This window comes from Zootoca vivipara, chromosome 5 (genome assembly GCF_963506605.1).
Source record: "Zootoca vivipara chromosome 5, rZooViv1.1, whole genome shotgun sequence".
In the NCBI taxonomy this organism is placed as follows: Eukaryota; Metazoa; Chordata; class Lepidosauria; order Squamata; family Lacertidae; genus Zootoca; species Zootoca vivipara.
In genome coordinates, this window is record NC_083280.1 from 39,328,587 (window position 1) to 39,342,257 (window position 13,671).

The following is a 13,671-nucleotide window of genomic DNA, read 5'->3' on the forward strand; positions in this document are numbered from 1 at the left end:
ATCTTGGAGTGAGTTCAGGGGGGAAACCTACCAAACCTCTGGCGCTTTTCTTGGAAGAAGTGTAAATGAAAGGGACATTTAAAAAAAAATCTGGATGGAAAACCACAGCAAATACAGCACAAAATGGGAATGGAAGATATGGAACTGGGTGCCAATGAATATAAAGTAAGAAAAGAATTATGAAATAAAGATGGAAAGACTTATTATTGTTTAATATGGAGTAATGGTTGTTGAATTTATTGAAGTCAAAGCTAATAGTATGTTCAATTAGAGAAAAGTTAGATTTATTAATAACAATAATTAGAGAACCCCTTTTGGATTTTTTTTGTAAAACAGAAAATGAATTAATCTTAAGACATCGGGGTTGAAAGATTTGGAAAATATTACCTAACAGAAAATAGATCAGTTGGATGTCATTCTAGAGTTAATATTTTGAATGATTTCTTTTATGTAACTGGCAGATGGAAAATTGGAAGGCCTTTTTATTTTTTCTCTTTTCTTCTTTTGGTATTCCTTTGGCGTTTTCTTTTCTCTTTGTCTCTGTCTCTGTTTTTGATTTTATTAGTTTATTTTATCTTACTGTATTATGAAAAATCTTTAATAAAAATCTTACTAAAAAAATTATCTCCATCATTTTGTGAGGCTTTTTTTTGTTTTGTTTTTCTGGTTTGCCTAGTCCTCCATTTACATATTCTCCTTTGATTTGGTGATCACTATTTATAGCCTGGCAATCTGCCCAGAATTCTATATTTACCAGTGAAAGACACTAGGATTAGAATCACAACTGATATTCGTAAACATTCGGAAGTTCTGGTTACCTTGACAGAACAGGAATCGTGGAGGATAAATGTGAGGAGAAAACAACTGCAGTTGCATTGCAACAGTAAAAGTACAACACTAGTCCTGTGGGCGGTGCACTTTTTGTGCTATAATTTTAAAACAAGAATTAACATGTATGGGTCAGTCATGTTTCTAAAACTAGATATAAACATTTCAGTCCTATGTCAGCCAAACATGTGTAGGGGCTGCACATATCTAGCTCGTTGCTTTGCTTATACTGTACAGCACTGGCAATCCCAGAGTCCCCCCGGAACAAACAAATCACATTTTACACTCCCTGGGTTTGAGCCCATCCGGGACGGCTCTGGGCCAGATTTTGCAGAGGTTTGCAGTAGGGGGCTAGCAGAAGCAGATTTCCCTGCCCCTTCCTCATGGAAGTTACCTGTGACTGATTTGGGGGGGAGAGGAATCGCCCTTCCCCCTACACCACAACTTACTCCATTCAACAGGAGTTGGAGACTGGATGGGGTGCAAGGGAAGGAGAAACAGCAAAGTCAGTTTCTGCCAATTCCCTTCTGTGGGCTTTTCTCTATGTCCAACATGTGCTAGTCTCAAAAACCAATCAGTAATTGATGAACATCACATAAAAAAACCACACAGACCACCACCACAGCGCTTACCCTTAAGCAAAGTGAGTATACTATAATGTGTTTTTATAATGATTTTATAATCATGTGATACGCATCATGTTTTCAAATCCTCAATTAGCAGCTTTATCTAGTTTCAGGTGTTTGCACATGTCTTATTCCCTTGGGATTTCTTAATAAAATGTTTTAGAAGTTATATTCCTTACAAAAATGATTTTGTCTGGGTAAAATGCAGTCTTGCAATGACCTTTCTCTGAACATGAGCTTGGCTGTATTAAATTAGCTGTGAGTTAAGTGTCTGGCTTCTAAGAAGTTAAATTTTATGTAATTTTTCTCTTTCCAAGTCTGTATTAGTGCTACATAACTTGGAGAACCATAAAAGTGACTAACTGTCCTAGGTAAAACTGTATTATTTTGTTGTTAAATACAGTGCAATTATTAATGTTCAAATATTAACAGCAAGACCAGCTATCAATAATAGAAAAGCAATAATAGGATCAATAATCAAACAATTATTCATTGATTGCTGGCTTGACTTATTTCCAGCAAAGCAAAAGAATTAATTCCAAGTGAAGTCTTGCAGATACAGGGGTGTCCCTTTACCAGACACTGGAATCAGAAACTATCTGAGAATACTAGCCAAAAGATACTGGCCTAGATTTCAGATTAGTTTATAGAATGATATTTAGATTTAATTATGACTTCCCCCCTTCATACTGGATCTTATTCAGTATGCTTTCAGTCATATACTGGGTAATTCAACAAAATAGAACAATCCTGAGATAACTGTATTTTCCTTTACTTCTGAAAAGGGGCCAGGCAGTTTAAAACAGAAAACGAAAACAACAAAAAGACTTAATAAAGCAGGCAGATTGTTACAGCCCTAGCTTCAACCAGATAATTTTAGCTCAGCTAATATTGCTGAGAATTCTGAAGCTTCTAAATTTAATTGATTTAAATCTACATTGTTCAAAATACAGTATGCCATAAAACCTGGTTTTATTGGCATGTGAAGCAGCATGACAAACTCAGCTAATGTGTTGAGGAGGGGAGGGAAGAAGAGAACAAAACACATGAACTAATAAAACCATCACTTGTAAAATTACAAGATGTTGTAAATGGGGAAAAGAAAAATACCAGGAACCTTCAAGAAAATTGTATGCTCCAAGAGTGAATTGTTTATAATGCATGTGGATGCACATTCTCAGGATAATAATTAAACTACAAGAGACTGTGATTCTCTTTTGACTTTGAAATGCAGATTAAAAAAACCTTTAATGTTGGGACTCTGGAAAAGCTCCTGGCCCTCATTGGCTACATCAGTTATCTAAATATGCTGATTTGTCTGTCATATGAATGAACAGTAATTAACAAAAGACAAATGTGATTTTGCCACAGAACTTTTGCAATGTTGAAATGCTTCTGTTTAGCTTTCCAGCCATTCCATCCTCACTATCCTAGTTTTCCTTCCCTGCCCCCAACAGTCACTTGGTAGTCCGCCCACTGAGCAGGGTCAACCCTCAGTGGCCATTTGGGGATACGGAAGACTGGGTTCAGTCCTAGCTACATTAAAATCTTGCATGAAAAGCTCTCTGTTCCATCCCTGGGGACATTTTAAAATAGCTTCCCAGTACAGACCGAAAATGGCACATCTAGACAATGAAACAGTTCTACTGTGATATTTTTATATGTTACTAGCTGGCCCGGCCACGTGTTGCTGTGGGTTTTTCTGTTAAATGGACCTTTTTCTGTTAAATGGACCTTCAGAGTCTCCCTTTAGAGTCCCCTCACCTGCCCTGTCCCAACCCTGACTCCCCTACTGTAAGTTTCTAAAATAAGACTTCCCCCACGTGTGTTCCTGAAAATGACCCCACCCCCCATTGCTTTGGCTGACTCAGGGTCCTACCTCCCCCCCCCATGGCTATGTGTTTCCCCCTCCCTCTGTTGTGCCGCATCCCTGCGAGCCCCCTCCCCCGTTGTTGCGCCTCATCCCTGTGATTCCCCCACCCTGTGAAAGGCCAATATTCTATTTGTTTTTGCCTTTTCCCTGCTGGGCAATGCTGTGGCCTACTCAGTTTTCCCTGTTCTAACCCACCCCCCACTGCTTTGGCTGACTCAGGGTCCTCCCCCCCATGGCTATGTGTTTCTCCCCTCCCTTTGCTGTGCCTCATCCCTGTGCCCCCCCCCATTGTGAAAGGCCCTATTCTGTTTGTTTTTGCCTGTGGTGCGGCCTACTCAGTTTCCCCTGCTTGGCAATGCTATGGCCTATTGAAAAAGCTGGGCCTTGTTGATGCAAAAGGACTGTTTTCAGTTGGTTGCTGTGGAATTTTGTGATGTCATCTGGCGGCGCAGCTTTGGAGGCAGCAGCGTGCGATCTGCCTTTCTACTGGATGCTGCTGGAGTCTTCAGAGCTTTTGGTGGTGACGTCTAATTTGGGTGCCACTTTTTGTGTTTAATCATTATTTTAGGTGTGAAAGGTGTGTTTTTTTGGGGGGAAATTTATGCCAGATCCCTCCCTGATGGGCATGGAACGTTGTGGCCAAATTTGTTACATTACGGTTCAGCAGTTACGGAGAAAGGTTGTGATCTCCGCACGCGCAATGCCTACAAATTTGTATATATAGTGTGTCACTTTTTCCTTTCTTTCCAGGCGCTCCATTCCCCCTTCCCACCAAAACGTCCCACAAGATTCTGTGTCATTGACCTCTTAAAGGACATTATTATTGTTATTATTACCCCTGTTGTTGGGTTTTACTAAAGGGTTTTTTGTTTTTTTAAGCATTTGACAATCTCTGGGTTGCCACTAATCTGCTAATAATTCTCTTGCGCAGTGGTGGTGTAACTTTGGCTGCATAACCACAAATATGAAAATACTTCATTCCATATTCTTTTCCAGGCTCTTTAAAATACATTAGTTCTTTAACTTTGAAGAACAAGTTTCCTAATTATGGAAAAAGAATGGCATACGAAATATGGCAGTTCAATTCTAGTTAAATAAAGCTCTTATATCTTTACCAGGTACCTAAGCGTTAATACCTAAGCTTGATTAATCTTTCAAAAATCTTGCTTCTTTATTACTATTCTCTATATAGATGTGTTCATACAGGAAAACACATGAATAAATAATATACAAGTTATCTATCCAGGTTTTAGGTAACACACCACATATTATATTCCCCATTCAAGAAACACACTGGATGATGAGTTATACTGATTTAGAACAGTTTTATAAAACTCTTATCACTTATTTGTACCTCGGCATCCGGAACACTGGATGAAGAAGTTGATTAAATCCAGAAGTGCTATGTCCCTATCTTGTTTATATGATTCAATCCAGTCATCCACTACAGACTGTCAATAAAAGAGAAGGTATATTCAGATATTCATATCAGAACTTTTACCATTTCAAGTTGCTTTTTTCTCATACAATTATAAAAAAAACGGCCGAGACAAAAAGTATTCCCTGACATTTCATACTAATTCCTGTGTTTGGGGTGCTTTTTGTGCCAGCTAATAGAATGTACAGTGGTACCTCTAGTTACGAACTTAATTCGTTCCGGAGGTCCATTCTTAACTAGAGGCGTGCTTTTGCTAAGGAGGCCTCTTGCTGCCACTTTGCCGTTGGCACACAATTTCCGTTCTCATCCTGGGGCAAAGTTCTCAACTCAAGGTAACTCTTCCAGGTTAGCGGAGTTTGTAACCTGAAGCGTTTGTAACTCGAGGTACCACTGTATTGGGATTCTTTTAAAATTCCCACGGGGTTGTTCAAACAAAACTAATCTAAGGAAATAGACTTAGATAACATGGACTTGTTGGGGGGCAGTTTACTACCCCACGGTACATTTTAATTTGGTTTGGAATACATAAAAGTCCTTCACAATCAAATTTTTGTTTTTTTTTAATTGCTTGAAATAATTATTTAAGAACTGCAGTGAATGCCAATAATCACAGAATTTGTTATTTATTTAAGATATAAATACATACTTGGAGGGACTCAATAGAAAACAATAGTAAGTTACAAATACTGGTTTATAACTGGTTTATAAAGGAATAATTTCTTAAGAATACCTTTAAAACGCATTACTACCAGTAATTGAGATTCCATATTCCCATATAATCAAGATAACCCCACCCACCCTTTGGCATAAAGTCACAATAGTTGTACTTGGTCAATATGTTTCCTTACTGGGAATTTACCCAGCTGTTCCTTCAAGTACTTTGTGGTGCCAACTACCAGAACACCTTTCTGGAAATGTTCTAAACCTAGTTTTAAAATTTAACAGAGCCTGCAACAGGCACCATTAATTTTACCTGCATAGCACTTTTGCCCAACTTCACCACCTCAAACAAAGTGACAGGTTCCCCTTCTCCATTTTGCTGTGGGTGACCATTAGCTCTTCCTCGACCTGTTCCTCTTATTCCAGTTTCAGAACGGAATTTTTCTGCTGGAGTCTTTCGAGGCTTCTTATTGGCAGACTGGGAAACAGAAGAGCAGGAGAAAGAACCTTGATGCCTTTATATCATTCAGTTCCTTATACTTACAGTTGTATTACTGAGAGTTCAGAGTTTTGAATTATCAGCAAGAAAAACAGTGCATTTTAAATATGCATCTTGATTATTCATTTCACTTCTACATGGCTTTTTATTTTAAAGAAAAAAATCTCAAGAAATTAGCAAAACATGATGCACCAATTGCTTACTTTAAGTTCACAGGGCTGGATCCAGAGATAAACATGCCAAACGCAGCTGACAGAACTTGACTTTTCCTCCTGCCGCTAGCCCCTCAATCTCCAAAAAATGCTTCTTTCAAGGGTCAGAGGGCCTTACAGAATGGGGTGAGTATGCCAGGGATCCTTGGTGAGACAGCTTCTCACACAAAGCATTGCCTCCTAATTTTTGAGAAATCCCCATTCCTCTCCAGCCCTCCTCACCAAAGAATAACAGGGTTCCCCATTCTTTAGTTCTAGGTCTTGGGAGGAAGTTCTGGTGGCGAGAAGCAGGACAAGGAAAGTCTGTTTCTGCCAATCCTTTGACATGCTTAGCTCTGGATCAAAGCCATTAAATTTAAACACACACACACACATATATATGTATTATTATTATTTATTTCCATAAGCAGCTTTGCTCATCTAAGATCAGGGTGGATGGATAGATGCAGGGCTTCTATCCAGCTGGAACTCACTGGACCTGAGTTCCGGCACCTCTGTAGCATGCGGCTGCGCACCAGAGGCTGCAGGCAGCACAGCGAAGAAAAGAAGCTATTTTGCAGAAAGCTCAACAACTCTGGTTGGTCGCTCCCTTAAAAAACCTGGATGGATATACCATATTTTTCCGTCTATAAGATGCCCCCTATTTTGGGGGACTCAGATTTAAGAAAATGGGGGGAGATGGCCCAGAGTATAAGACGCCCCCCCAATTTTTGACATTATTTTTTAGGGGTTGAAACTAGCCTTATACACAGAAAGTATGTATGAATGAATGAATGGAATGCCACACAGTAGATAGCTCTCCTAGTTCAACATTTCCACTAACCTTGAAGTACTTTGTAAAGGGGCAATATAAATTTGCCCATGATCACAAAGTTTAAAAATGTCCCCCAGACCTTGTGGGGGGCTGGACTATATTTGGGGGGGGGATGATGATGCAAGAGCACCACGAGCCCTGGTGGCTGTTTATCTGTGTCTTGCAAGTGGCAGGGGCTGGCGGTGGAGGGACGATGAGCGGCGCACAAAAGAGCTCCAGAGAGGGGCTGCTTAAAATGGCGGCTGCTCGAGCACTGCTGCTGCTGGCACCAACAAAGCCCAGCCCCCTTCCTCCTCTAGGCTGGGCGGGGAGAAACCAGTGTTAGAGATTCATTCCCCGTGTTTGCATTCATGGCATTGTTGTCTATCACATGATGGAGCATGTTTTCATTCCACAGAGTCGTACCTGGTGGAAACAGGATGTTTGTGTTACTGTGTTTCCTGAAGTGGGACTATTGTCCTTTGTTCTTTCTCTCTTTGCTGCCTGATGCTAGAGAGGGAGGGAGCCATGTTGCAGTGCTCCGTGTGTGTTTATATGTAAATAAAATAGATTAGCCAAATGCTGAGTTGCTGAGGTCTGCTATGCAACCGTGCAAACTCTGCAGATCCGCAAGTGTGCTCATGTCAGTTGGCATCAGTTGCTGTGATGTTCAGGCTGGAGAAAGCTTCGAAGCTCCTGAACGATTGAACAGGAGGGAGGGAACATGCCAGTTGGGCATGTGTCTCTACCAGGGTCCTACTCGAGAGTAGGAGATCCTAACAGCTGGGAGGGAGGAGCGCCGTCACCACTGCGATGTGAGAGGGGGGAGAGGGAAAGAACATGTGTGCTGGCGATCCACGTGGCGATTCCCGGACTGTCCGCGGGCAGGATTCTGAAGGCAATTGGGCCTGATCTGGCCCGTGGGCCTTAGTTTGCCGACCCATGTTATAATCAATACAACAAATAGTATATTCTAGCATTGCTTCAAAGATTCTTTGAGCAAAAAACAAAACCCATAGACCTCTCTTTCCTATGCTGATTTTCTTTCTACACTTGCTCTCATTGAGCAATCTATTATTTTTAAAATATATTTATTAAAGATTTTCTCAAACAAAAGAGAATACAAAAAAGAAAAAATACAAAACAACACAAGTAAAAAGAAAAAGAAATCTATTTTTTTCTTCTAGAGTTTATGCTTCTGCTTTTTCTCCAAAGTATATGCTTTTAATTCCCTGCTTCAGACACTTCTATCTCCCATTTCCCCTTCACTCTCCCCCATTTTCAATTATTATTTTGGCAGTAAAATTAGTTTCATTCAGTTAACTTTTTCTCTCACTCTTACCAAATCTTCTCAAGTTACCTCAAGTTCTTACCCCTGTATTTTACTCAGTTTCCTGTGATATTTTGCCAAAGCATGTGTTAGATCTAGTCTGTCTGATTTTGATTTTCATCTGTGTGGCACTTCTGTAGGCAGAGTAATAGCCATAAGCATGATTTGGTAATTTGGATGTCACAAGAGATCGAAGCTGACAAACTATATTTTGCAAATCGACTTCAGAAGGAGGGAAAGAGCCTGCAAGCTGACATCAAGGTTTTTGACAGCCAAATCATAGCCTGGCCATTCTGTATGAACTTGAGCAATAGACTACTGACAGAATTACTATTTATTTCACCTAATTCTAATGTCTCACTTTCTAAATATATTGGCAATGTTTCTCTTCACCTCCTAGTTTTCCTCTTTTCCTGGTCAGATCCATTCTAGTGCTAAATCTTCTTGTTTCCTTATAATGTTTCTAAGATTTATTCAGTTCTTTCTCCTAAGAATACTGCCAAACTCCAGGTCAGGCTTAATTTCACACATTGATTCTTGTATTTGGGGCAAGTTTTCCAGTTTCTCACCTTCAGCCTTTGATTTGTTAATTCTGGAGCATTGCCAACCTTTCCCAGGTCTTGCAATGATATTCTCTCTCCTCTTTCCTATACCTCACATTGGCTGCCTATTCAATCCTGCACTTAACATAGATTGAATCTTTACTTCTTAACCATTACATGCTCCAACTCCTCTCTATTCCTGCTCTTCCCTCCCTCCCTACTCACAAGCTTGTTCTTGGGCTTTCTGCTGTTGACAGCATTTCTAATACATGGAAATCAGCACTTTGTTGCTGTCTGACAAATGTGATAATTTTCTGTTTATGTTGATGATACTTTAAATTTTCTTTTCCCCTTCCCATCCCCCATCTTGTCATCTTATTTTGTTGTAATATGAAATATTGGTAGGACTTGCCTGCTTTGATTTCTAATCTGCATGATGCCTAGCACAGCAAGAGCAATGAAATTTAAAAGATTGATGATTGAAACATTAAATTGGAGTCATCAGGTACAGTGCCCATAGATGCCATGGTGCCTGTAAATGCCTTCATTGGCAGAGACCCAAGACACTGAACTTTTGGGGTTCAACTGTTTTTTAAAGAAGGTGTCTCGCCCTCCTAAAAATTAAAGCTATGAAGCAAAGCATGCAGGTACCCTATCTAAGCAATTTATGTGAAATGAGCCAATCTGGCTGCTTCTACTTGTCAGTAGGTCAAACCTGTAATTGATAAGTGAGTTGTTCGGACACCAGGCAATAAGAATCCCTGGGGTTCAAAGAACTGCCGTTTCTTACTGCTACTCTCCCTCTCTCTCTCTCTCTCTCTCTCTCTCTCTCTCTCTCTCTCTCTCTCTCTCTCTCTCTCTCTCCCCCCCCCCCCCGGCTACTGTCATATTTTAGTTCTTGAAAACTCTGTAGTAGTACTTCTGCCCGAAGCAACCAGAGTGCATCTTTTCTGTGGTGGATTTGTTTGAGATTAGGTAGTTCCTGGAAGTTATTTTATGCAAATATTACTACACAAGACAAACACACACAAATGCAAAATACAAAAGTTCTGCAAAGCAGCTTAGGCTCCTGTTGTGCAGCAGCTAAAGACTAGGCAGTTATTAAGAATTCATTGTACAGTATAATTAACCTACAGTACAATATGATACATGTCTACTCAGACATCTATTTGTGTTTAATGGAGCTTACTCCCAGGTAAGTGGGTACAGAATGGCCACCTAGACTTTGGCTGAGGCTTGTCATTGGGGGAAAATAGGGTTTGTGTGCCTTTAGTAGCTGTACGACAGGCAGAAATTCAACAGCTTGTCTTTTCCAGTATGGAAATACAATCACATGAGAAGCTTCACTATGACAGTATTCTCTCTGATTTTATGCCATGCCTCCCATGGCAGCCATTTTATGACTAGCATTCACAGCACTCTCTAAAAAACCAAAATGTGCCCACTGGTGTAAAAAGATTGGTGACCCATGCACTAAGTGATGCCTTGCATGTGTGAATGGACCCACAGATAACATGAGGAAGAACTTTTACACCTCCTCAAAAACCATTAACTTCAATGAAACTGGGCTGTATAATCTACTATCCATTCAGCAGCTGGCAGTTATCATAATCAAGTGATGCACATACATGTGTACTTCAGTCCTGAGCCAGTCAAGCACAATCTGTGAAATCCCAAATTTATCAAAGACAAATTCTACTTTTTGTGCCATTATTTCTATCATAATTGGTTAACAGCTGACTTTAAGGAGCAAGGCAAGTGGTGCCAAAATATAGGCAAGGTCTGCACAACTTGTGACTCTACTGTGTAGGTAGCCACTCCCATCTCCCACAGGCTAACTTCTAGAGGTGGGCAGGATTACACACCTGTTGATCACCTGATGTTATACTCATGTAACTGACACTTGTCAAAGCTCAAAGAAGGTTAACATAACTGCTGATTAACTAGCTGTTGTTTAAAACAACTTTCTTTGAAGACATGCTTTCAGTGCCAAGCAGTTTATTAGCCCTGGGAGCATGCCTTCAAAGAGACTCCCATTAACTGACAATCAGCTTATTGTGAGTTAGGGACAGGCTCTTAGAAGTCTCTGCAGAGTGAGAAATGCTCCTAAAAGTGGAATATTTTCCCCTCTATAGAGACAGCATTTTATATTCTAAGTGCTGGGGAAGGGCTTTGAATACAAACTGCTTCCTTTGAAGAGGAAAAAAAATACTGCTTTAAAAAACAGAACATTCATTTGTTTGTTGTATTGTTTTTTGTTGTAGTGTGTCATTTTGGTTGTTGTAATTGTTGTTATAAAATTAATTTTTTTTGGGGGGGGGCGGGGGAAACCCGGAACATTCATGTATTTTAAAAACTTGCATAACACTGTATGAAACTTCTAAGTGGTATCCAAAGGAATATTGCAAAAGCCCATTGAGCAGCACTTCCAAATCATTGTCAATCAACTAATAGTCAGGTACCTGGAACATGATGCACTTGGGGTTTTTCAAGCACCATTGATCAGCTGATCAGAGACGCCTGCCAAGCCACTTTCATGCTTTTAATTGCAGGTAGGTGTGATTTGGCTGGGAGGCATGGTTGGCCTAATCCTGTAAGCAGGCAGTAGGTTTCACACCCTTGCAATACACCTTATATTTATACTGCCTTTCACAGAGTGACTCGATTTATTATTTACTTATTAAATTTGTATACCGCTTTTCATCTGTAGGTTTCAGGGCGGTTTACAACATAAAAATACAAGATAAAAACACAAAATACACAATAAAAGCAATACAGATTAGCAGGCCTGATACTGACTCTACCTTGGGGTGGCTAACCTTTTTAAAGGTCAAGTCTCGGGGGGGGGGGCGCTGCATGTCAAAGTTGCTGTGTGGCTGAGGTGTAGAGGTGGGCCTAAGGTATAAAAGTGGATGTGGTCAATTTTAACAAATTTGAATTCTTTAAAAAAGGCCCAGCAAGGGGCACACAGCACAAGCAGTTGTACCATCCCCCACTCCAACCTAGGGAACTGTGGCTGTCCTATCAGCTAGCCCTTGGGTCTGCAGCTGCTGATTTTGAATGCCAGGTTGGCTATGAATAAGATCTTCCTCATCCATGACCTAATTGTGGACAAGTTTGGGGTTTCAGGTTTGAATATATATTGCTCTAAACACGAGCTTATTTCTTGACCATTTCCACCATTTTATTGCAATATTCATATACAGGGTGAGTCCTTTAAAAGAGGACCTGTGGCTAAAGAGTACACGTGTTCCACAGGGCCTCTTTTAAAAAGACTCACCCTGTATAATGTATATGCCTTCATTTTTTTAAAGCCATAAAGCAATACTGTGTGCAAACATGCCAGCATGCATATACAATCTATCAGCAGATAACATTTTATGTTCCTGCCATTCCTTATACCCTGGGTATAGCATAGATTCCAAGATCAAATGTATTCTTTGTTATAAACGGTATAGTTATTTTTGTCATGCTTCTTTTCAGTTTGAACATTACTTTTTTTGTTTCAGTTTGAAATATTTTTATTCTTCCTCCCTTTTGTATTTCTACCCAATCCAATTCCATGCTGACTGAAACCCAGAAAAGGATATTCCCTTGGATATTATTTATCTGATGAAAGCCTCTCACAGAGTGGTGGCAGTAGAGTGTTTGGTCTAAGTATCTGATATCACTTACAATTGCAAGTATATATATCAAGTATGCGAAGACTACATTTCAGCATAACAAAATACAGCAGGATAGTTACATATATTCTATACATAATTTCCTTCCTTATGCTCTATTAAAGAGTGTGTTTATTTAAACTGCAGTTTAAAGCACATGCATATAATAAACGCGGGAAGAGTTATCAAAGTTACTGAGCAATTTTTCATTAAGATACATTGTTTTCAGTTACTCTAGCTCATGAGTGACAAATATCCAACTCAGACCTCTTATGAGTTCTGTCTTCCATCAATATCCCTGCCTCCATTTCTTTGAGCCCCCGACTCATTCTGCTTGCTATTCTTCACTTTAAGCCTTGTTACTTCCAATCCATTCACAACACTTGCAAAAAATCTCAAACTTTGCTCTGCCTTGTCACTCCGAGACCAACAATTCAGAAAAAACTAAGCCAGCTGATGAAAAACTGTAAATTTAAGAATACATAACTAGCCTTCCAATAAACAATATTCCATCCAATTACAATACATGATTTTTAATCCCATGTAAAAGTAAAACAGATGGGCTCCTTGCTTCTATGCTGCAATTAACACTGTTGAATCAATTGACTATGCAAAATAAAAACGAGAACCTGAACAGGCCACGGAGTTCAAAGACAAGTAGTCTTACTCATTGCCATCTTCACCCCAATATTAATTCAGGAAATTTCTTGTTATCAGTATGGACAAGATTTCCAATACAAAAGATTTGTTCCCAGCTAACTTGTAAAAGATTCATGTGAAGTAAGTAAATGTATTACTTCTTTGCCTCTTCCCTCTGAAAGTCTCAAAGAAGCATTTTGGACTGCATATTTTCCTATTTGAAAGCTCACAGTGTGAAGAAGCTGTTTCCCTGCTGGTTGTTGAATTGCAAGTTTCCACTCAGTGTACATCAATAATACACATCAGCTACTGAAGCCCTTCATGTGTCATTCTGGCTCTATAGGCAGCACAGCAAAATGGTGCCATCTCCTACAATGGTGTCACAAATCAGATCCTAGAGTTCCAGGTGTTGCCTGTTCCTTTACTCCATCTGCTGGGTACTATAGCCTATTCAGCTTCTTCATCCCTCTTCCGACATAATTCTCACTATTATGCAAAGCAGTTACCAACTTGCTCCTCTTCTTTAATCTTCCCACTGACCTCTGGGCTTTCCTGATGGGCAACTGCAC

The 13,671-nt window shown here is 39.9% G+C and overlaps 1 protein-coding gene across 1 annotated transcript in view; it reads right to left on the minus strand.

Annotated features, from left to right (window-relative positions):
• The window catches only part of STAG1 (STAG1 cohesin complex component), a 119,661-nt gene that overhangs the window by 50,066 nt on the left and 55,924 nt on the right, over positions 1–13,671 (minus strand). The window contains exons 4-5 of the mRNA XM_035132395.2: positions 5,739–5,903; positions 4,682–4,778 (exon numbers count right to left, since the gene is read on the minus strand). Of these exons, the coding sequence (XP_034988286.1) occupies positions 4,682–4,778; positions 5,739–5,903 (262 nt within the window). The remainder of the gene's footprint in view (positions 1–4,681; positions 4,779–5,738; positions 5,904–13,671) is intronic.